The 25,422-nt window shown below is 46.0% G+C and overlaps 1 protein-coding gene across 3 annotated transcripts in view; it reads left to right on the top strand.

Annotated features, from left to right (window-relative positions):
* The window catches only part of myt1a (myelin transcription factor 1a), a 45,940-nt gene extending 20,860 nt beyond the window's left edge, over window positions 1–25,080 (top strand). For all 3 annotated transcript variants that reach the window (XM_075475418.1, XM_075475414.1, XM_075475415.1), the window contains 9 exons: window positions 6,443–6,505; window positions 7,352–7,420; window positions 7,665–7,727; window positions 13,985–14,068; window positions 14,410–14,631; window positions 17,746–17,837; window positions 19,847–19,950; window positions 22,078–22,221; window positions 23,990–25,080. In XM_075475418.1, the coding sequence (XP_075331533.1) occupies window positions 6,443–6,505; window positions 7,352–7,420; window positions 7,665–7,727; window positions 13,985–14,068; window positions 14,410–14,631; window positions 17,746–17,837; window positions 19,847–19,950; window positions 22,078–22,221; window positions 23,990–24,133 (985 nt within the window). In that variant the 3' untranslated portion in view covers window positions 24,134–25,080. The remainder of the gene's footprint in view (window positions 1–6,442; window positions 6,506–7,351; window positions 7,421–7,664; window positions 7,728–13,984; window positions 14,069–14,409; window positions 14,632–17,745; window positions 17,838–19,846; window positions 19,951–22,077; window positions 22,222–23,989) is intronic.
* Window positions 25,081–25,422: the final 342 nt, after the last annotated feature.

Raw genomic sequence — 25,422 nt, 5'->3', positions numbered from 1 at the left:
ACACACACACAGACACACACAGACACACACCCACAGACACACGCAGACATACGCACACACACACACACACACACACACACACACACACACACAGACACACACAGACACACAGACACACACCCACACACACACAGACAGACACACACACGCACACACACACAGACACACAGACACACACCCACACACCCACACAGACACACACACACACCCACACACCCACACAGACACACCCACACACACACAGACACACACAGACAGACAGACACACACACACGCGCACACACACACACACACAGACACACACACACAGACACACACACACGCACACACACACACAGACACTGCGTGCCCAATGAGATGAACATAGTGAAATATAACACACTCGTGCACATACTCATGCACTCTCACAGAGCCATGAAGTATCCACATTACACATGATCAGCAAAGCTGTTTAACCCTCTGAACACAAGCAGCAGAGTGCAGGACACAGCCATGTTGCTGCTTACCCTGCGCACTGCGCAGCTCTCACTTTAAAGTTGCCGACGGCAGCTTTAAAGGGCAACACAACGTGGCCTGGCCTTGAACGCATGAATAATTTCATCAGAAATAAGGCTACACCAGGTTGCCAGGTGCAGATGTCGCAACTCATCGTCTGATGGAAATGTTTTGGCACACCCGTGGCTACGCCATTGTGTTAAGGTAAAGCCGAGGAAAGACTGCTGATTGGTCAGAGAATCCCTTGCATTTCTGTACAACAGCACACAATGACACACTTCCTTGTTCCATGAAGTGTAAAAGAGTTTGGTAGACGATTTACAACATAAGTAACAGATATTTGATCTGTGTACATGACACACATAGTATTGATGGCTAATGAATACATAAGCATTTTGGAAAACCCTAAAGACCTCAAAGAGCCCAGCCTGGATAACTGATTACTGGTTATGCAAACTGGCTCTGGGGACCTGGAGCGTCACCTGACTGGTGAGGAAAGAACTGAGCTGGCGTGTGAGACAGAGCGGTACCAGCTAGATATAGTTGAATGTGTGTGGAAGTAACCCTGGTGAGTGGCTGGACTTACTCATTCTCCTCAGCCTGTGAGGAGAGGCATCAGGCAGGTGTGGGGATACTGGGGATAGGCCCCCTGCTGGGCTCTTGGTGTTAGACTTCTCCCAGGTAAGCAAGATGACCGTCTTCCTGCGACTGCAACTTGCAGGAGAGGCGACTGAGCATTTCCGCTTTCAGCCTTCTTGGAATTTCTGGGTGCTGTCTGGAGATTATGGAATGTCTTGATGCAGACTTTGAATAACCCAGAATACAGTATGTTATGTCTCTTCTTGTTGACAACCTTAGTGTTGCATTTCCAGTCCAGTCTGCTGCCCAGGTAAACTCTCAGGTATCTGTAGTCCTCCACCACCTCCACCTCTCCAGGATGGAGACTCCTGGTCCTCCTAAAATCCACAATCGTCTCTTTTGTTTAGTTTGTGTTTCAGATGAGGTGATTGTTCCCACACCATGTCACAAAGTGAAGGATCAGTTCCCTGTACCCAGCCTCTTGTCCATCACTGAAACAGCCAACAGCTGCAGAGTAATCAGAGTATTTCTGGAGAGGACAGGGCTCTGAGGTGCACGATGAAGAGAAACAGTGAGAGTACAGTCCCCTGTGGTGGTGGTGCTGTGCTGCGGACCACCTTCTCAGACACACAACCTGGCTGAAATATCAGCAGATCAGAAAAATGACCAACCCTATATAATATGAATTACTTGACAACCAGGCAGAACAAAAAATTAACTGATGTCTTCTGGCAGGAATTGGAGATGTGCAATCTATGCAGAAGGAAGTTTAAACTAAACAAGAAAGTTTACAGCTTACAGCTTTTAATTTTGGAAGGTTGGAAGGTTACTATGAAACTGATCTATGTTGCTGTCTGGTGGATTTTTTTGTGATGAATATAAGGTTTTATAGAAGTCCCTAAAAGCATTGTTGATTGCATCAGGGTCATGGGTGATATTTCCTTCTGGGGTCCGTGGCGTAGTGGGTGGATCCGGCGCCCCATGTACAAGAGGCTACAGTCCTCGCTGCAGCTGGCCCTGGTTCGAGTCCCACATCGAATGGCCCTTTGCTGCATGTTGTTCCCCCTCTCTCTGCTTCCTGTCTCTCTTAACTCTCCTATCCATTAAAGGCATAAAAGAAGCCCAAAATATATATATATTTTTCCTTCTGAGTCCCTAACCGAAGAGATTGTTGTTTTCTCTTTGTTTATCTTTAATTGATTTGCTTGGAACCTTCCAGATTTATTGCCATGCTCAAAATTCTCCAAGCGAAGTCTTTGCATCAGGAACTGTGTTTGTTAATCAATAATTTCATTTAGTTCAAGTTTAGCTTTCCTTAATTCATTCAGTATGTGTTCCTCTTTGGAGACACTGTAGACAACTTCTAATGATTTAATCCTGAGTTAAATCTGATATTCTTGAACTTTCCCTCTTTTTCTTATTTGATGAAAAAGAGATTATTTTGCCTCTCATAACTGCTTTTTCCGCTTCCAAGAGAACACAAGCTGATATTCCTGGCAGGTCATTATTTTCCAGATATATAGACCATTCCCTTTTGAAATAATTAATAAAATTAGGGTCTGCTAGTAATCATGTATTAAATCTCCTGTTTCTAACTGGTGGTGTAACTCTGTTATTCTTCAGTGTGATAGAAACTGGAGCATGATCACTGATGGTGATGGGGTGGATTTTGGTGTCTGAAATATCACTCATCAGAGAACTGCTAACTAAGAAATAATCTATTCTTGAATATGAGTGTTGTACTGCTGAGAAGAAGGTGTACTCTCTGAGAGTGGGGTGGTGGGAGCGCCAAGCATCACAAAGACCAAAATCATTCATATATTCTTTAACAACATTTGTGGACTGCCAGTTCCGCTGACTTCCTGCAGTACTGCACCTGTCCACTCCTGAGTCAGATACCATGTTAAAGTCCCCTCCTATGATGAGTGTGTTATCTGAGTGATCAGAGAGTGAAGTGAAAAAGGAGTGAAAAAATGAGGGGTCATCAACATTACATTACATTACATTACGGTCATTTTGCAGACGCTTTTATCCAAAGCGACTTACAATAAGTGTGTTCAACATCGGTAGGCAAAAGAACTTCAGGTCACAAGAAATCATAAGTGCATTTCCTTCCAAAACCAAACAGCTAAGAGCAGAACTAGTGCTAGAGTGCATAAGTTAGGTACCTAGACAAATGGGAAAAAAAAGACAATTTAGGAAACAAATAAGTGCGTAAGGAGTTAGGACGAAGCAGGTGATGTCCTAAGAGGGCGGATCAGGGTAGTGTTTCCTGCAGAGATGGTTTTCAGCCTGCGGCGAAAGATGGGCAGCGACTCAGCTGTCCTGATATCAGTCGGGAGATCCTTCCACCATCGGGGTGCCAGAACAGAGAAAAGCTGTGACCGTGTGGATCGTGCGCAGGGACCCCTGAGTGACGGGGCAGCCAGGCGCCTGGTGGCCGCAGAGCGAAGTGGTCGGGCGGGGGTGTAGGGCTTGACCATAGCCTGGAGGTATGAAGGAGCTGTTCCTTCCACTGCCCTGTAGGCCAGCACCAGAGTCTGAAACTGGATGCTGCAGCTACAGGGAGCCAGTGTAGAGAGCGGAGAAGGGGAGTGGTGTGGGAGAACTTGGGGAGGTTGAACACCAGACGAGCAGCAGCTTTCTGAACCAGCTCCAGAGGTCTGATGGCAGAAGCCGGGGAGCCAGCAAGGAGCGAGTTGCAGTAGTCCAGGCGGGAGATGACCAGAGCCTGGATGAGCACCTGTGCTGCCTTGTCGGTGAAGAAGGGGCGAATCCTCCGGATGTTGTAGAGGAGGAATCGGCAGGAACGGGTCACTGATGCGATGTTTGGCGAGAACGACAGTTGGTTGTCCAGGGTCACACCCAGATTCCTCGCGGTCCGAGTTGGCGTCACCATGGAGTCATCCATGGTGATGGCCAGTTCTCAGAACGGGCAGCCCTTCCCCGGGAGAAACACCAACTCAGTCTTGTCCAGGTTGAGCTTAAGGTGGTGCATCGACATCCACCTCGAGATGTCTGCCAGGCACGCAGCAATGCCTCCACTTGGGTGTCAGAAGGGGGAAAAGACAGAATCAGCTGGGTGTCGTCTGCATAGCAGTGGTAGGAAAAGTTATGGGAGTGGATGACAGAACCAAGAGACGATGTGTAGAGGGAGAAAAGAAGAGGACCCAGGACCGAGCCTTGGGGAACCCCAGTGGTGAGCCTACGTGGCTTCGACACAGACCCTCTCAGTGTGACCTGGTAGAAGCGACCTGTCAGGTAGGATGAGAACACGGAGAGTGCAGAGCCAGAAACCCCCATTCCCTCCAGGGTAGAGAGAAGGATGTCGTGGTTCACTGTGTCAAATGCTGCAGACAGGTCCAGGAGAATCAGAACAGAGGAGAGAGAGTTAGCTCGAGCAGTTTGGAGTGACTCAGTTACGGCCGTCTCAGTTGAGTGGCCCACCTTGAACCCGGACTGGTGGGGGTCCAAGAGGTTGTTCTGGTGGAGGTAAGAGGACAGTTGTTTAAAGACTGCACGTTCAAGAGTTTTGGACAGGAAGGGTAGAAGGGATCTCTGAAGGGTCAAGAGCTGGTTTCTTTAGAAGAGGAGTGACTCTGGCAGTCCTGAAAGCAGAAGGAAAAGACGTGTTAATGAGGTGGGTCAGGTAAGGAAGAAGATCAGGGGCAGCAGAATGAAGGAGAGGGGAAGGGACTGGGTCAAGGGAACATGTGGTGGGGCGGCTGGATGTTACAAGGTGAAGGAGCTTATCTGCAGAGAGGGGAGAGAGTGGGACAGCGAGGTAGGTGGAGAGGGAGGTGTGGGAGAAGGTGGTAGAGAGGGAGGAGTGGGAGCGCGACAGGTGTGGGTGGTGTGGACAGCTGGGGGGTGAGGGAAGGAAGATCGGATATCGTTAATCTTTTTGTCAAAGAAGTCGGCGAAATCATCAGGGAGGAGGGAGGAGGAGGGGAGAGGGGGTGGGGGTTGGAGGAGGGATGAGAAAGTTTGGAAGAGTTTTTGGGGGTTGGAAGCAGAAGTTTGAATTTTGTTACATTTGGGCCATATATATTAGCAATGCATAGACTCATGCATAGATATTTTGGATCAATAAGTTAACTATTATAAATCTGCCTTCTGGATCTATAACTGTTGTTTACCGTGAAATTTACTCTTCTGCTTATCAGAATGGCTACACCTCTTTGTCTGGAGTTGTAACAGGCTGAGTACACATGAGGAAACTGCTGTGGTGAGAACATCAGCTGCAGTCTTTGATAAATGAATCTCCTGTAATAAAACAATGTCTGCCTGTAGATCCTTCAGTCTATTGGAGATTTTTAATCTCTTCTCCCTGGACCCAGCTCCATGCACATTCCATGAAATAAACCTTAGCGTGGACATGCTCAGACTAAAGCAGCGAGTGCTGGATGCTTGCTAAAAGCATCCCTGGCGTGCGTGTGCACATATGCGTGTGTACACGTGCGATTGAGTGTTGCGTGTGCAAGCATGTGGGTGTGTGTCAGCTACCTGTATGTTGACTGTGTGTGTGCTTCAGTTTGTGAGTGTGTGCACTGTTTGCTACGATGTGTGCGCGCTGTGTAAGTTAACATTAATATAACGTACTAAGATGGAAGTTGGGGAAGAGAGACAGAAGAGAAAAACAGTGCAAAGGAGTAGAAGTGTGAGATGGAAAAAAGCCCAGAACAAACCCAAATAAAACAGTATCACCTGCATACAACCACATTCTGTGCATGGAGACAGGCAGAGATTTTTCCACTTTTCCACAATTCACATCACCTGGAATTAGTAGAGCCAAGGAGAAATGTTCTGATCCAAAAGAGCTGCCCTTTGACGAATAATTGATTCACTGTGGATCCACGGGAGCCTCCTTCCATGAACTTTTTCCAGATGCGTCTTTCCAGGATTTATTTTGGAAAGTGGTTGTCCAGAGATGCAGAGGGACAAATGTAACTACTGATAAAAGATCCTGGACGTATTTCCTCATGTATAATCCTGCTTCAGGTCTATTGCACAGCAACATTGTCTGTGAGATGACAGGGACATGGCCTGACACTAACCACACACTGGGTCTATAGAATGAACCTCTGAGGTCAGGTTGCTTTGGCAGGACGGCTGGCTCAGAGTTGGCATGAGCTCGGATAGAAGACATAAAAAGGCTTGATCAGACCTTTTTTGAGTTGATGTGGGGTTGGTGTGCTTTCAACCAGGTTAAGATTTTCTGGTGGTTTATCATCAACTGCCCTGTCCTGACCAGGTAACTGATAAATCTCAATTGCCAAATCTTCTTAGTATCTCTCGTAAATTTATTTGTAAAAGTGAATCAAAGTTATGGTACCAGACTAATCTGTGGGTATATTCTTTGTCTCAGATGCCCCACCCCAGGCTGTGATGGAAGTGGGCACATCACTGGCAATTATGCATCCCATCGAAGGTAAGACCCAGGGTGTGTCCAATGCAGCAGGCTTAGTGTCTTAGAAAAGAAAATTATTATTATTGTCATCATTATTATTATTAAGAATAATAATGTTTATGGTAGTAGTGAGAGAGAGACCGTCGTCTCTGCCCTGTCTCAATATTTAGAGACCATCTGAAGCCTTTTTTGCTGATAAGGATCTATGACATATAGATTCTAAGCAGTAGGGAAATCTTAGCTAGAAATTGAGCTCATAACTCAACACTTGTAGAAAGATTAAAATCTCTACATATTTGACTGAGGTTCCATGCTATGAGAGCTACCACTGTGTGGAAGGCTGCTCAGGTCTCCATAGGTGAATAGAACGTTAACGTAAAGTGTTTCTACTGCCACATTCTTATAGTTGATCTGTGTTAGTTTCAGAAATAGCTTCAGATTACTGATATGACAGAGGTGTGATGGTACAGTAAGAGCAGTACCTTTGCAGTCGCAGTTACCAACACACAGACCAGCTCAGACACTGCAGCACCTCACGCCACCTGCACAGGGAACACTGCACCACGGTTTGCTTTCTGAACCTTCTGTCTGACCTGTTCTTACAACTGAAGAGGCCTTTCAGAGAAGTAGCGAACAGTAATCCAACAGATAAAACAACCATAATCTAATCTGGATTACTCACTTGTTAATAGTTTTTTCCCTTACTCCACAGATAACACTTTACATTAATTCTTTTCCTCCCTGTCTGCTCAACTTAATCCTGTCCTGGCTCTTTAGTTTGGCTCAGTTTCTGGCTCACTCCTTCAACTGTTCACGGACAGTCTGTTGTCGATATACTTCTCTGACATTCTCTTTCTAATCTTCCAGTCTGTCAGGCTGTCCTCTTGCTGATAAATCACTTCGGACCCTCATGGCTGCCCATACAGCTGAACTGAAGTATGTGTGTTTTCTCCTGACTCTCATCTTCGACATGTTCACTGAATGCTCTGCAGCGCCAGCTCTGTCCATGCTCTCCCCTTGATATAATAACACTGTCTAATATGAATATAGAATGCTCCAAATCAATCCAAACTGATATCCAGTTGTAAACAAAAAACAAGAATCCCAAAGTATTTACTGAGGATGCTGCAGTTTGCTGATGTCAGACTTTGAGCTGAAAGGCTGTCTGTGTGTGTCTCAGGTGTCCGACTCCAGGCTGTGACGGATCAGGCCACATCACTGGAAACTATGCTTCACACAGAAGGTGGGAACTCTTTTCTGCCAATTGAACCACATGTTTAACGATGGATATGCTCTTGGACTCGTTTCCCTTATTGTTTGGTTGTTTTGGTATGTGTGAACAGTCCATGCTAATGCTAAAGATAAGTAAATCATATAAACCAACAGATCGTAAGTTACGAATGTAACTACGGATCTGTGAGACCGAGGGATGACCGTCACTACGGTCTTAAAAAGGAATGATCACCTTCGTTCTGCCCATCACCGAAACCATATGTCAAAAAAGTCACGCCCGTGACCTCCGGAAGCTGAACGACCTGCGTCAATAAATTGCAGGGATTGCTCCCGGTTCAGTCTCCTACCTTGAGCGCCTCAGGCTGTTCCGAGCGACAAAAGATAGTGACGGTCATCCCTCGGTCTCACAGATCCGTAGTTACATTCGTAACTTACGATCTGTTTCGACCTCACTCTGACCGTCACTACGGTCTTAAAAAGGGATGACAAATACCAAAATGGTAGCGAGGAACATAAAAGCTAATTATTAAAACCTCGTTCGGTCACGGACATGAGGGCGGTGTCACCAACCGAAGCTGGGCGAGTTACATCCACCCTATAAAACCTAGTAAAAGTGCATGGCGTAGACCATGAGGCCGCTGCACAGATATCGTCTGCTGGTACTCCCCTGAGGGCAGCCCAGGACGTTGCCATACTTCTGGTAGAATGAGCTCTTATACCAGGAGGGGCTTGCATCCCCCGTGCCTAATAGGCATGGGAAATAACCTCTACTAGCCAATGGGACAGCCTTTGCTTTGAAAGAGGCAACCCCCTTTTTGCTGCCCCATAGCAGACAAAAAGTTGGGAGTGAGCTCTCCTCAGTGGCTGTGTAAGGGCCAGATAAGCCCTCAAGGATCTCACTGGGCACAAGGTGAGTAACTTCTCCTGCTCCAACTGTGAGGCAGAGGCAGGCTGAAACTGATCCACCTCCAGAACATGGTTGATGGACTGCCTGTTAATAACCTTTGGTAAAAAGGCTGGATTTGGCCACAGTGACACACCAGTGCCGCCTTCCCTCCATCTGAGGCAGTCGTCACTGACAGAGAGGGCACACAGTTCCCCGACTCGTCTTGCTGAGCAGAGAGCCAGAAGGAAAGCAGTCTTGAGTGACAAAGAGCGTGGATCGGAATCCGAAATGGGCTCGTACGGAGCTTCCATGAGTGAAGTTAAAACCATCGGAAGGTCCCAGCCTGGTGCCCGTAGGGTACGAGCTGGACGTAACCGGCGCGCCCCTTTCAAGAACTGGGCAACCAAAGGATGCCTTCCGAGAGGCCCGTTGTTTGCCCCCTGGTGGAAAGCGGAAATGGCTGAAGCATAGACTTTCACCGTACTAACCGCCTTGCCTTGATCCAGTTGGGACTGCAAGAAGCGTAACACATGAGGCACAGGGCAAGTTGCTGCTGGCTCAATATCCATACTACGGCACCAGTCAGAAAAGATTCCCCATCTGAGCGCATAACTGGCTCGAGTAGATGGGGCCCTGGCGTTGTTGAATGTCTCCTGTACAGACTCACCTAAGCGATCAGCGACCGGCTCTGCAACGGCCAAACCCAAAGGCGCAGGTCTGCTGGGTTCGGATGCCAGACCTTCCCGTCTGCTTGTGACAGCAGATCTGCTCTGCTTGGCAACTGCCATGGCTGACCCTGCAGTAACTGGAGCAGGTCCGAGAACCAGGGTCTCGCTGGCCAACCAGCAGGACTGTGTGTTGGCCCTCCTTGATCCTCTGTAGAACCTGAGGGATAAGAGGGAGTGGAGGAAAGGCGTACAGTAAGCCTATTGGCCACTCTTTCGATAGAGCATCCAGGCCCAAACTGCCCCCCTGCCCCCTGAGGGAGTACCACTCCGGGCAGTGGGTTGTTTCTGCTGATGCAAACAGGTCCACTTGCGCAACCCTGTACCGCATCCAGATCTGGTTGACCACATCTGTGTGCAGTCTCCATTCTCCCGGGAGTGGACCAGTCCTGGAGAGCATGTCGGCAGCACCGTTTTCCACGCCCGGGACGTGCACAGCCCTCAGTGACGCCAGTCGTGGCCATGCCCATGTTAGGAGCTCCTCCGCCACTTGGAGGCATTTCTGGGACTTTGTCCCCCCCTGATGGTTGACGTGATACACCGCAGAGGTGCTGTCCGATCTCACCAGAACATGGCTGTGCTGTAATGTTGGCAGGAACCGCTGTAGCGCAAGGTGAATGGCCTTCAGTTTGAGAACATTGATATGTTCCGACGTCCATGGAGGTTGCCAAATGCCCCACACTGAACGTCCTTCCCAGACAGCCCCCCAGCCCGTTAGGGATGCATCCGTCGAGATGACCTGTCTGTGAGAATGACCCCCCAGGGGGACGCCACTGAGCAGGAACTCCCTGTTCCCCCAAGGACGCAGGGCTCGGATGCAAGCCCGAGAAACACGCAGCCTGACCTGCCTGTCGTCTCTCAGGTGGAGTTGGAACGCATTGAACCAGCATTGGAAGGGACGTGACCTCAGCAGGCCAAGAGGAACCACTACGGCTGCCGCAGCCATCAAGCCCAGCAACCTTTGGACTCTGTGGGCGGTAACTAGTCCGCCGAGCCGAAAGCACTTCAGGGTCTCTATTAAGCTGTCTGCTCTCCGGCCAGTGAGAGACGCTTTCATGTGGGCTGAATCTAGGAGGATACCCAGGAATTCTGCATGTTGGCGGGGCCGTAAATTGGATTTCTTCCAATTTACCACGAAGCCCAGGAACTGGATGTGGGCCAGCAGTGTCTCCGTGTCGCGCACTACTTGCTCTTGAGAAAGGGCGCAAACGAGCCAATCGTCCAAGTACGGTAGTATCTTCAAACCCTGTGCCTGGAGGGGGGCTAGTGCAGCGGACACCACACGACTGAAAACTCTTGGGGCCAGGGAGAGGCCGAAGGGAAGGACCTGAAACTGGAACGCCCTGCCTTGAAAGGCAAAACGGAGGTATGGCCTGTGTTCTGGGCAGATTGGGACATGAAAATATGCGTCCTTCAGGTCCAGAGACGTAAACCACTCCCCCTGCTGGATTGATCGTATCACCACTGCGGTGTGAACCATTTTGAATGGCAGCACCTTGAGGTATTGATTTAGGGGCCTGAGGTCGAGGACAGGCCGATGACCGCCGTCCTTTTTGGGCACAATAAAATATTTGGAATAAAACCCAGCTCGCTGTGCGCTGGGTGGTACCTCTGAGATAGCCCCTTTTAAAAGTAGTTCTCGAACCTCGTTGTCGAGCACGGACTTTAAAATTGGGTCTCTTACAGCTGTTATTCTGACCCCTGAAAAAACTGGGGGCCGCCGTCAAAATTGTAGCCGGCACCCGTGGGCTACCATTGTCACGACCCAAGGGTCTGGCACAATCCCCTCCCAGGAGATCCGAGATAGCTGAGAAGGGCATCCGACGGGCAGCCCCTGACTGCTACGCCGGACCACCACCCCGGCCTGCGTTTCTGCCCCTGTTTGTTTTTGATCCCCGCCTCCCCCTGAACTGGGGATGTGGGGCTTGCCCCTGGTTAACTGCCTGAAAGCGCTGGCCCTGAACGATACTAGCCTGAGGAGGCCGGCCAGGCTGCCGTTGCCTGAACCTACCCACTGATGCTCGGTAGATGCCGGGAGCTGTTCTAACGCCTACACGTTGGACAGCCTCCCTTGATGCTGCAGCACGTTCGGCACGGTCCAGCACCTCCTGGGATCCTGGTTGAAAAACACGCCCAGGTGCCACAGGGAGGTTAATCAGCTCTGTTTTAATAGCCTCTGGCAGAGAGGTTTGCGCAAGCCACACCTGACGACGGCACAACACTGCCGAGGCCATCGAGTCTTCTACATCCCGTGTGAGCTGGGAGTGAGCAGATAGAGCAGCCTCCACCAGGGCCATGGCATCTCCGTCTGCCGGGTCTAGCGTCTTACGCAGAGCCGCCAGCGTCATAGCAAGGGCATTGCCCATACGGGCTGCTCGTGCCGAAGCGTTAAAAGACCTAGTGACCAGGCGGTCTGTCTTTGCACACTCCTTACGAGGGCAACGTGGATTAGGGGATGCCCGCGCAGGCCCAAGGGATGTCCAAGAGGCAACTGACGCCTCCACTGGTGGCATGTCTCCCAGCCCTGTTTCAGCAGGGTATACAGCCATTGCCAACTGACGGCAGCCTGGGTTAAACTGGGGCCGCTGCAAGGTCTTACCCCAAGCGGTCCTCAGCATTTTGGTGTAGTCCTCCGCCACGGGAATAGAAGGTGGGGGGCTAGCGTGAGATACACCCTCCCAAACACCCCCATAAGGAGCTGGGTCTGCTGTGGGGGGCTGAAGGCCTAGAATTTTAGAGGCACACAATACCCTTGACAGCAGATGGCTTACAGGTATCTCCCCCACGACTGTGGACTCACCTCTAGAGCCAGTGTGTAGTTCACCACCACGGCTGCCTCCACCTGTTGCGTCAGTGGTCTGTGACGCATGGAGGGATAGCACGTCTGTATCGGCCCGGTCCTCCTCCTCACCATGGCTCTCAGGCCTGCGTAAGGGGGGACCCTCCTGGCCCGGCGGTAGGGATGGCGGTAGGGATGGCGGGCCTTGATGGCCTTCTAGCCTGTCCATCCTCCTTGATAGCCCCTGGAGAGCTGAGAGGATTTGGGCTAACCCCGCACTACCGCCCTCTGCTGCCTCAGCTGGAACAGGGCGCTTCGCAGCTCTGGAGGCCTCTTCCTGGTCAGACCTATGGGGGGACTCACGCTGCTGGTCTCTTGAGCATTTGCGCGTACGCTTACGCCCATGTTTACGGGCCGACCGATGGGGTGAGCGTCGCCTTTCCGCCCTGCCTTTATGCACGTGACCAGACACCTGGTTGGCACGGCGAAGTCGTTCCCCCCTAAGCAGGTCAACTCCTGCACTGCAGGGGTTGTCCACGTCCTCCAACACGTGGGCGGCCCCAAGGCAAGTAGGGCACTCCCTGTGCCCGTCTGCGGTGCTCATCGCAACCATGCAGACTCTGCAGTGGTGCGAGGCCATTATGGCGAGTTGCAGGAAAAAAAGTTTAACTGGTGTCCGGCAACAGCGCGCGAACGCACCTAACCGGCACACACTTAACCCAACGGCTGCGAACAGCGGCTATAGGGTGCTGTTTGATTAACCACTTAATTAATTAATTTATTTATTTATTTATTTCACTACTGAAAACAGTAAACAATAATCAGTAAGCACCAATTCTGTACTTACCTGAACAACACTCATTTATTTGTAACAATAATCCTTACTTTATCTGGCTACTTACCTGAAAAATTCCAGTGGCCAAAGTAACACACAGAAAAAACAAATATACAGGTGCAGAACTGAGTGTTTTTTAAAACAACAAAAAATGCCCAAATGCACTTGCTTACCCACAACAGTGCACGCATGCATCTACTGGCTTACACAAACTCACCAGTTACAACAGCGGTAGAGTAATGTTAAACTTAAACAACACACTACACTTAGAAAACAATATGCTACCAGCAATAAAATATATGCAAGTGTAGTGCTAGGGTGGCCTGTAACGTATGCAAATGCGTTAAGAAGGCTCACTCAGTGGTAACCAACAGCAACAAAAAATTAACTTAATTGTCTTCCTCTGGCGGCCTGCAACAGTGCGCGAACGCACCTAGCAGGCGCACACTAACCCCACGGCTGCGAACAGCGGTATAGGGCACGCCACGTACAACAACAATAAATAACAAAACAAGTGAAGTGCTACGGTGATATGCAACAGAGCGCGAACGCAATTAAAGCAGGCTCACGGCAACGTGATATTAGCTTAACTGCACAGTCCAATTCACAGGGACACAAGGCACCTGTTACCCTCGGGTAGTGAATTCTGTGACTGTGTAGCGTATGCAAAAAATATCTGCTTCTTACCTGGTCCGGTTTTGAGGCGATCAAGGTGAGAGACTGAACCGGGAGCAATCCTGCCATTTATTAACGCAGGTCGTTCTGCTTCCGGAGGTCACGGGCGTGACTTTTTTGACATATGGTTTCGGTGATAGGCAGAACGAAGGTGATCATTCCTTTTTAAGACCGTAGTGACGGTCAGAGTGAGGTCGAAACAGATCAGACAAACACTACCAGCTTTAAGATGTACTGTGAAGCCAATAACTGAATGCATCCAGAAGTACTTTTATTTTGAGTCACACAATGAAAGAACACTGTATGAATACTATTTCACAGCTTTCTCTAAAGATTTGTTGACTTCTCATCTGTGTTCCTCTGCCAGTTTGTCTGGATGCCCGCGAGCCAAGAAGGGTGGAGTCAAGTCAACACCTACCAAGGATGACAAGGAAGACTCTGAGCTGCTGAAGTGAGCAACTGTCACTCTATCAGACAAGAATCCATGTGTAATGTTAGATGGGAGATGAAATCCGTTTTCTTAAAGTGGATGTTGATAATCAGCAGAGAAGGAATCATGTTGTTTTTGGTGTCTTCCTGACATTGTTTTACACCACCTGTGGAAACTAAATCTGATTTAGTTGTTGTAAGCCTACATTTTCTGTACAAATTCCAGATCAGAGGGTCTGAAACAAGACACCTCCCTGAGGACACTTGGTCCTCTTTGTGCCCATCTTGTGTTTGCCTCTTGTCTTCTCTATCCCCAGTTCGACTTTAATCCAACCAGTCAGACTGTTTTCTGCTTTTCTACAGGTGTCCTGTTCCTGGCTGTGACAGCCTCGGCCATATCAGTGGGAAGTACGCCACCCACCGCAGTGCATACGGCTGTCCACTGGCAGCACGCCGGCAGAGGGAGGGTCTTCTTAATGGCACTCCTTTCTCCTGGAAGGCCTTCAAAACCGAAGGCCCAACATGCCCAACACCAGGCTGTGATGGCTCTGGTCATGCTAACGGCAGTTTCCTGACACACCGCAGGTATCCTGAACATAATAAACAATGTTCTCTCAAGCTTTGTGTATAGTTTCATCTTAAGTGCTGAAAATGTGAAAACAAGAAAAAGGACCACATGCAAACTATTGCTCAGTAGTAAATACTGGTCAAAAACTAATTCAGCATTATGCACTCTATATATTAGTGTGCAGCAATTTTCTTTCTCTATAGTTGCTCACTGACCATTATATTGGGGAAAAGGTGGGATTCAGTAACTTGCCCTGGAACACTTTGACATGTGAAGAAGCTGGGAATCAAACCAGCAACCTGTGTGTGGCCCTTAGGATGAAAAAAACTCCAGTGGTAAACATTTAGTGGTTTATTATTCAGTGTGTCTGGCACAGTGAGGCACCCTGATCCTATTGGTTACTGCAACATTTGACATGCTGTGTTAAAATACAGCCTCACTGAACAACAGCGTCATCAGAAATGAGAAGGGTTCTAAGGTGGGGAATGCTCACTAAAAAAGGGCATCTGTTACAACTGATGCTTACAAGGACCATACTTAAAAGATATTTCAAATGAAACCTTTCATGATCATGCAACTTAGTACCCAGTTTTGTCTGCAGGACATTATAGAAGCCATGATCACAATCTAAGGTGGAAAATAATGTTAGTTAGGATGAATGGCATTGGCAGTGGCTTACAAATCATTCATGTTCTACATATATACACACACATATATATATGTAGAACACTTGCCCATCTTTGTAGGTGGTACCCCATCCTTCAAGCTCAGGTCCTGGGAGCTTGAGCTTTCTAAGCAGTATCTGAGCTGTTCCTAGAGCTGTGCTCTTTTTACATTTCTGATGTTGTTCTTAGGTTCTTTCAGAACCAAGGGGGGTCACAGCCCCAAGTACTCCAATTACCACTGATACCACTGCTGCCCACCGCTCCAGTGTGTGGCATCCGTATCTATGAGTGTGTGACCCTGCATGAGTGTGTCAACAGGTGCCAACCTGGATGGGTGAAAAGCAGAGGACAAATTTTTGTGTGTATGCATGTATGCATGACAATAAATCTGATCTTAATCTTAAAGTCCTGTCTGGTGTGGTAGACTACAACCTCTCTTGCTCTTGTGCTTAAGGCCTGTTCTTGAGCTGCCATGATTAGTACTGTCTCTCAGACCAGCCTTTTCTAGCCACTGGTGGGACTTCTCTCTATCAGCCACTTCTTCAGTCTGTCGGTGCTACATGCCTTGCAGAGGAGCAGTTCATCCCTGGGGGCCATCTTCCAGATGCATTCTTGGATCTATGTTGTTTCATCCTGGATAGTGGCTCTGACACTCAGTAGTCCTCGGCCCGACTTTCACTTGGTGTACAATCTCAGGGTGCTGGCCTTGAGATTAAACCCTTCATGCATTGTGAGGAGCTTACTTGTCTTGATATCAATGGCTTTCCTCTTCGCCTTTGGCCCGGTTATTATACCAGCAGGGTACCTGATGACTGGCAGAGCATAGGTGTTGATGGCTCAGACTTTGTTCTTATCATTCTGCTCACTCTTCAGGACCTGCCTCATGGTTGCCATGTTACATTCCATTCCATTACGGTCATTTTGCAGACGCTTTTATCCAAAGCGACTCACAATAAGTGTGTTCCACATCGGTAGGCAAAAGAACTTCAGGTCACAAGAAATCATAAGTGCATTTTCTTCCAAAACCAAACAGCTATGAGCATAACTAGTGCTAGAGTAAGTGCAGTAAGTTAGGTACCGAGTCAAATGGGAAAAAGACAATTTAGAAAACCTTTGCCTGTGGGATCCAAGGTATTTGAAACTGCCCTCAATATTTGCTACGGCGCCTTCTGCTACTTCAGCCCCTTCATTCATGATCACCTTGTCTCTCTTTGATAATATTTGGCTGCATTTATCTAGTCCAAATTACATCTGATTTCCTTGCTATATATCCTAGTGAGATGTATTAATGAGTCGATGTCTCGCTCAGTCCTGGCATACAGCTTCATGTCGTCCATGTAGTGTGGGTGACTATGGTTGCTCCACTTTGGAACCAGTATCCATAGCCACTCTTTGTGATGATGTGGCTGGGGGGGTTCAGGCCAATGCAGAACAGCAAAGGGGACAGAGCATCTGCTTGGTAAATATGATGTTACTTGTGCATTTGGCATTTGGAATTAGCTTCCATGTGTGTGGCATTTCTTGGCTTTCTTGTAGTTAATCCAAGCTGTACACAGATTTGTATGCCTCCCCAGGTGTTACTTCCAATCCCCCTCTGGGCCCCACTCGTGTATTGAGCCATGTGCCTACTCATCTTATCTGCTACGATGCCTGACAGGAGCCTCCATGTTGTGCAGAGGCAGGTTATTGGCCGGTAGTTGGATGGAACAATCCCCTTCAGGGGATCTTTCATGATCAGGATTGTCTGACCGTGGGTTAATCAGTCTGGGTGGGTCCCAGCTGGTTCACTTGTGCTGCTAGAGGTTCATGGAGTCCTTTTAGTTCCTTTCGCCAGTGGGTGTGTATCATGTCAGAGCGTAGTTCAGTCCAGCTCTTCATACTTGAGACTCTTTCTTGGATGTCTGCCACCGTGATGGTTACTGGTTCCTGTTCTGGGACGTTGCTGTGGTCAGCTCTCAAATCCACTAGCCATGGAGCATTGGTGTTATGTGATGCTTCCGTCTCCAATATAGCCCTGTCTCAGCCCTGAGTGGGTCCATTCTCATCTTATTACCCTGTCACTGAGTGTACACTTTGGATGTTTCAGTGGAAAACATCCTTTTATTCTTCTGGATTCAGCATGTCCAGTGTACCTTCTCAGGTGGGTAGCCAGAGCTGTGAGTCATGTTTGACAGTCTCCAGTGCCTCAAGTATGGAGAATTTGTCGTATTTTTTTAGGGAGTTCCCTCTTCATTACACCTTTCTGAAGCTCTAATACCTGATGCAGACCTTGTTAACCCGGCGATGTCTGAGCCAGCATGGCTTCGGTTCTATGTCTCTCGCCTCATATTAGTATCAAGGTTGGTGGAGGCATGACTATATATATAAAGAAACCCAACAAACTCAAGGTAAATGGCAGGATATGTTCAGTTTTGTCAGAATGCAACTTGTAGGTGCTTTTTGATGCTAACCAGTTACTTCTTTCAGTCTGTCAGGTTGTCCCAGAGCATCAGCCAACAAGAAGAGAGCAAAGCTCCCTGGAGACGAGTACATAACAGCAAAGTTCAGAGCAAGTGACGGTAATAGGACCATATTGTTTCCACTCTAATACTGTATTATATGTCTGCAAAACATTTATCATTCACAATTTTAAAGGCATGCTTATTATTATTAAAAATTATTAAAACTCAATATTCTAATTTGCCTCCTGCTCCTCTGCTCACTGAGCAAGCAAGATGGAGCAGCAGTGGTGCTGAAACTGGCTGGAATGTTTCTCCAGTTGTACAACACAGCAAAAATAAAATAAATCAAAGTGATCATATTCTAAAGCACAAATATGCACCACCACACCTTGGCACACTCAACTACAGGAGCACTAAGAGGCAAGCAAAGAAGAAAAAAGTCTAGTCATCCATTTTCCAAGTCTGATCAAATAACTTTTTTCTCCTCACTTTAAGAGCCCAGAAAAGCAAGAAATGATTACAAAACGACTGAACTAATGACTTGAATGAAAAATCTATATTCCCATGAGCTTTTGCACACACCAGCACAAAACATTTCATGGTCAAAAGACTCTACTTAGATCATGGTGCAATGGTGTCCTGGGTCCAGACCTTTGATTGTAAACTGAAGTCTACCAGAGGGTTGATATAAAAATGGCTTAAACAAAAACGTCTCGCCATGAGCAGGCGGTTGATGACTGCAACTAAAGCCGTGCAATCAGTTGTTGCCTCATCATGATGGCTCTTTGATGGGGTGGTCCATGAGGGGGGTCTTCTGGCACCACACCTTCTGATCTGCCTGGGCTGGTTCAGGTAGTGGGAGACCCTTGTTCATGGCAATATTGTGCAAATCTGGCATGCCTTCTCTGGGCTATAGAGCAGTTTGCCCCCCCGCTGTATGGAGACACACCCACCTGGCCTTCAGCTCAGTGCGCTCCACAACAGCACGGGTGCTTTGATGCGTATATGTGTGCAGTCTATTGCTCCGATTATGATTGGCAGTCCAGCCACGGCATGAAAGTCCCTCTTAATCTGTACTTGTTGGACAGCGGTGTATGGGAATCTGATGTACCATGGGTGATAAACTGATGAGAGCTTTGATGACCAAGGGGAGCGCATGACTCACAGAGGACTGGGACACCCCCGATCTGTCTCCAATCTCCCTCTGAAAGGTTCCAGTGGCCAAAAATCCAAGGGTGGTGAGGACCTGGACGTGTGGGGGAACTGGGTTTGATCGGCGTGTTTCTCTCTGGAGTTGTGGCTCTAACAAGCTGCATATTTGTAGCAGCACAGTCCTTGGCAGTCTTAATCGCGATGTCAGCCATTCGTCTGTCTCCGCAGGATATCTACACGTCTCGGAACACACGCTTTCTTCCAAGAGCCTGACGCGCTAAAGCATCCAAAAGTAGCAAGTCAGCTGCTGGTTACACTTCCCATTGACCTTGTTATATACAGAGTCAAATTAACCTTCAATTAGTGCATAATTTAAGTCAAACAGAATAATGTCAGCATAATTATTGGGGTATAATGTATATATTTATTTATGTTTACTTCAAAGTAGTTAAATATACAATCCATTAGTCAAGCAAACTTGATTGGAATAACAGCGGACTATTTTACGTGACTCCTACGACAGCTCTGGATCACTCGTAAATTCTGTTTGTATCTGAAAGAAAACGTAAAATACGAAAAGATTGGTGAATGCGCAAATTCTCTTAAATCACTCGTCCGCACGATTTTAGAACAAATCTGTGCGTACGAACGGTTGTTGCATGTGCTTCACATAGCTACAGATAAAACTAAAATCATATAAAAACATCTTGGAACAAATCAATACAACAAAATAAAATAGGACGGTTTACTAATCAATCAATAAAAAAAAGCTTTAAAAGTCAATAGTAAGATCTTAAAATCACTTCTAAAAATACTTTGTGCCACTGTAAGGAGGCTGAAATGTGGGTAATGTGCTCTTTTCTTGGGTATGGTTAAGTAAGTGTTATCTTTATAGAAATGTGTAACAGTATATCAGCAGAGACAGTTTTTTTTTCTAATATGTTTTCTCACTGTATGTTATAATTTTCACCCAGTTTTGGACAATGATGAAGATATCAAGCAGCTCAACAAGGAAATAAATGATTTGAATGAGTCCAACTCAGAGATGGAGACTGACATGATGAATCTGCACACTCAGGTGAGCCTAGCTCCTCAGCTCACAGAGGGCAATACACTGTTTACAATCTTAGATATATCCAAAACAGAACTAAATATGGAGTAAAGGTGAATTGTGCTGCTAGTTTTTCCCATGATTAATGGTGGTATGAAAAACTTAACTATTGGAGCAACTTGTATTCTGTGGGTTCCAAGCTCTATGTTATTCAACAAATACTGTAGAAGCAACTCAACTGTTTGCTGAAAAGTGAGATGTAGGAAGTGGATTTCAGGCCTGACAGTTCCTGTTCATTTATCACACATCTTATTAACTCACTAATCAGCACAGCAGCACGTTTGGAGGAAACCAAACACAGCATATCAGCACAAACACCTCACACCAGCTGTCAAGCACGGTGGTGGAGGGCTGATGATCTGGGTCTGTTCTGCAGGGTTAGGGTTAGGTCATTGAGTCCACCATCAACTCCTCTGGATACCAAAGTGTTGTAGAGTCCGATGTGAGGGCGTCTGTCTGACAGCTAAAGCTGGGCTGAAACTGGCTCACCAACAGGACAGTGATCCCAAACACAGCAGCAGATCTACAGCAGAATGTGTGAAGAAGGCGCGGCTGAGCCAGATGACAAAAACTTAAACTGTGGGACAAAAAACATGACTAAGGAAAAACAAAACAAGGAACATTACTTGAATACGTGGCGTCGTGGCATAAGGGGTGAAAATCAGGTAAAGATCTGACAAAAGGACAGGGGAGCCTGGAAACTAAATAGGGAACTGAGTGATTGTGAATGAGTGCGCTGGGGACAATTCAATTAATTCAATTCAATTCAAAAATACTTTATTTATCCCAGAGGGAAATTAAATGTTGATGTATGTAAATGTATGTAAATGAACTGGTGATGTGAAGTGAGGGGAAAAGCAATGGCAAAACATGAACTCAAAAACCAAAACATAAACCTAAAACATGATCAAACATAATTTAAAACATGGGGAAAATCCCATGGGCGTGACAAAAGGGATGAGACTTCTGTTGATTTAAAGTGCAAACTGGAGCTTAACATGTAGGAATATGCAGCAAAAACTAGGTTTTTGGAAGCAGCAGTGATATAGTGTAGGGGCAAGCAGTCGAGGTAGAACAAGTTTAACAATAAGATATGGATCCACTCAGGATCATACTTATGAGCCCGATAGACTGGTTCAGAAGAACTAGTGGAGAACTGAGCCAGGAATTTTTGATGCCAGAGATGTTGGAGCTGTAGAGAGAGGGCAAAACAGTCATCCATCCATTTTCTATCAAATATTTTCTACAAAGGAGACAAACAACCATGCACACTTACACCTGGGGCAAAGTAGAATCTCTAATTACCTAACATGCATGTTTCTGGACTGTGAAGAGAAGCTCGAATACCCAGAGAGAACGGTGAGAACTCCACACAGAAAGGCCCCAGATGGGATTTGAACCAGGAACCCTCTTAATGTGAGCAATGCAGCCCAAGAAAGTCATGGAAGAAAAAATATCAGATAAAAAAACCAGACTTGCAGCCCACTGTTGTTCCAGGCTGTGTCGGGCTTTTCTATCATCATTCCATCTTCACTTGTCCCTCAGTCTCATACACCGTTGTCATGGCAGCCTGATGTCGATGGAGCTGCTCAGAAGGATCTGGGAAGTCCAGTTTCTTCAACTGCACAAAGTGCATCCAAGAAGGAAAGCTAACACCAGTAATACTGTTAGGTCAGAACTAGTAACTAACAGAGTTTCTGCAGCCTGAACAGACCAAATGTTCACAGTGATGAAAATCACAAGGAGGACCAGCTAACTTCACTTACGTTACCCACGCAGTGTAGAGTGTGGGAGCAGAGCCACTCCACCATGTTACACAGAGCTACAGGTTAGCTTTTAGGCGAGAGGTTGTGGAATTTTAAATGACTAATAATTATAAATAATTAACTACTTAAATGATTGTGTCATCAGTTAATCATATCAGTTCATTCCAATAAAGGTTTACTAAATTGAATTGAATTGCATTATTAAAACTCTACCATTCAGGTAACCCTAATAATGAACTCATGAGGTTTTATCCCTCCAGGTTGATGAGCTGCAGCAGAAAGAACATTTTCCACACTGACTGCTACTTTTAACATGTCTGTCTGTTAGATTTCTTCTATGGAGAAGAACCTGAAAAGCATGGAGGAGGAGAATAAACAGATAGAGGAGAGGAATGAGGCCTTGTTCCTGGAGTTATCTGGCCTGAGTCAGGCTTTGATCCGCAGCTTAGCTAACATTCGCCTCCCCACCATGGTGAGTATACACAAGATGCTTTGAGGCAGTTTTACAACCCCGAACGCCAAAAAGTTGGGATGCTGTGTAAAATGTAAATCAAGTGCAACCGTTTACCAATTTACAAATGTACAAAAAGTAACCTTTATTGTATTTACAACATAACAAAACACAACAAATGTTAAGTGAGACATTTGATTATTTCAATTGATATTAGAAATGTCAGCTCATCTTAAATCTGAAGACAAAGACAAAACAGCTGGTAGAGCATGTTGCAACTAGTAAGGTCAAGTGGCAACAGGGTTAAAAAGAGCACCTTAGAGGGGCAGAGTCTCTCAGAAGTAAAGATAGGCAGAGGTTCAGCAATGCCTGTGTGTGGGATCCCCTGTTGACATGGGCTATAAACACAGATATGCTTCTATTCAGGTTTAGGAATGAACAGAGGATCCTGACAAGAAAAAGATAAAAGATAAAAGATCAATGATCCAAAGTTCTTTACCTATATTTTTTTAACGGTGTTTAACGGTGACATGCCATTCAATCATTGGAAACTACACTGTGCCGATCTTAACCCATTGGCGCCTAAACCACCTGCAAAAAAGGCTGCTCAATGCCTAAGCCAGTTTTTAGAAAAGGTCCCCAATGCCTGAGGGTTTTTTGAACTAAAAACAATTTATTGAAAACACCTAAGAAAAATTCAACTTTTTTTCGCTGGCTGGATTGTATTACTTTTTTTTTTATCAATGTTGGACATTTGGTTCATTTAGTTTTGCTTTATGATTCAGGATAATACCCAATGCTGCTATTTATTATACTACTATAACTATACTGTTACTATACTATAACTAAATCATAATCATAATATCAGCAATAATAATGAATGATAAAAAACCTGCAATATATCTTGCATTGTGCAGTTATACTGTATACTTCAGTGACACGACTTCTAAAACATCATAGTTGTCATACTGCAGTAATTCGCACCGGGCTCTCTTTTTTTTGACATAAGGCCAACGTCACTCAAATAAGAATGAGAAGTCGTCAGAATGCAGCGCAAGAATAAATAATTACCTCCAGATCATGTCGAAACGATCTCGTGCCATCACTCGGGCTACATTTGTCTGATACAGCCACTTGCTCTGCCTCCAGTAATCCCGGCGAGTTGGTAGTTTGATTATTCCAAAAGTTAGGCAGAGACCGATGAAAGATTTCATCTCCTGCTTTGACACGGGGCTCCACTTCGAGTTGGATGGTGTGTGGCCGCGTGCCTGATCCGCATATAAGTTTGTCTGTGTCACCAACATATCCCAAACTTCATCAGTGAAAATATGCGAGAACACTAAAGGACTTGCATCTTCAGATATTGGCACCTTCAGCCCCGGTGTACGAGTAAACTTTTGTTGATGTCGGGTGCGAAATCCAGCGGACTGCCTCTCTTCCTCTAATAAATTCTGTTGGTCATTCCCTTCCAACTCCACATCACTTCCATCGCTGTCACAGTATGTCTCGTTAACCGCAGCCATTGTAGCCGAGCTGTCAAATTAGCTACAAACGCACTATTGCAGAACAGGCTAATCGAAAACACCCACCTCATGTGTATTTGAACCAATTATTGTGCATTACATGCTGCATACGTCTTGAAAATAATGATAAATGAACAATGTTGCGCTACGCAACATCCGGCGTCAATGGGTTAAGGCAGGAAGGCTGGCTGATCAAGCTGTTCACATTATTACCTCTAATACTTTATTAACTAATATGTTTGACTTCTGAACTTTTGTGTGTTCAGCAGGAGCCACTATCAGAACAGAACTTTGATAGCTATGTGGAGACGCTCACCCACATGTTTACTGATAAAGACTGCTACCAGAACCCTGAGAACCGGGCTCTGCTGGAGTCCATTAACCAGGCTGTAAAGGGCATCGAGGTGTGACGGACTGGAGGAGGACATCACAGAAGCAGCACCACTCTTTCTTTCCAAACCCTTTTGATACTGTGTGATTAAATCCTCTCATTTGGATCTTTGTCCTCTGTTATCTGCATTAGTTTCTTGTTTGCATGTTACTTTATGACAGTATGAGCGTGAACAGAAGTGTGAATGTTAATTGTGTGACGGCACCCTGGAATCTAACTGTTTCTGTAAGTGGGGGAGGGGGGGGGGGCTCTAAAGATATGAGCAGACAGATAAAGTGAGTGCAGAACAAAGTCAGAAGTGCAGTATACAGCCTGATCTTAGTTAGCGAACACATCCCATCTTCACCCAATAATGTTGATAGTATTCCACATGAACATAGTGTTGTTGCATCTCCACGACTAGTTTGTAGGTTCATTTTTACTATTGATGTGTAACTATTTAAGTCCTGTGCAAATGTTGGTTTAATCACTAACTTACTCATGTCAGTTGGATTATTTTAAGTTAATTATTTATTATTCATTATCTGTTTTTTAAGTTATTATTTCAAAATCTTACTTGAGAAAATTTTAAACAATAATCAAGAGAATGGGATCATTTTCTCTGCATAGTTGAACAAAGAGCAAATATTTTAAGATATCAACTATGAATTCTTTTATATATCTTATTGTTTATTTAAAGTAATGGGATCTTTTTATGTGCAAATATTTTGTAACTAAAAGTTTCTAAATAATTTTGTAAAGATTTTTCGTGTGCTTCTGTTTATATCATTTTGCTTTTTATTTCCCCAAACTATTTTGAGTACATTGCTATACGCAAGGAAATTGAGCTGCACATATTTGTTATTTATTTGGTGATGAGAAACAAAGTGATGGTGAATATTTATTTTGTATCGTCTATGTGTTAATGATGGTTGTAAATTGATTAGTCTTTAAGTTGCTCTTGAAATAAACGTTAACCCAAGGTGATAGTGGAGTGGAGTAATTCAATCATATGATAATGTTCACAGTGGCAGGACACTTTTGTCCTCTGACGTAGGTCATTTTTGCATAAATGTTCCTCACAGCTTCATTCAGACAGACCCACAACAATGAGGTTGAATGCCAGTAACCCACATCACAACAGTAGTGCTATGTAAAGACAGAAACCAAACCTTTGGTGACCATCCAATCCTCATGGGTATGATTTCTTTTTTTAAAAAGAAAAGAAATTAAAAAAGAGGGCTCAGGAGATCAAAATAGACACACCTAAGCTGTTTTTGGATATCTGTATCCCTCAAACACCTCCAATGTTTGAATCTGTTGGTTTCT

Source organism: Odontesthes bonariensis, chromosome 10 (genome assembly GCF_027942865.1).
Source record: "Odontesthes bonariensis isolate fOdoBon6 chromosome 10, fOdoBon6.hap1, whole genome shotgun sequence".
NCBI lineage: Eukaryota > Metazoa > Chordata > Actinopteri > Atheriniformes > Atherinopsidae > Odontesthes > Odontesthes bonariensis.
Note: the sequence above shows the minus strand (reverse complement) of the source record. Positions and strands in the feature narration are given on the sequence as shown.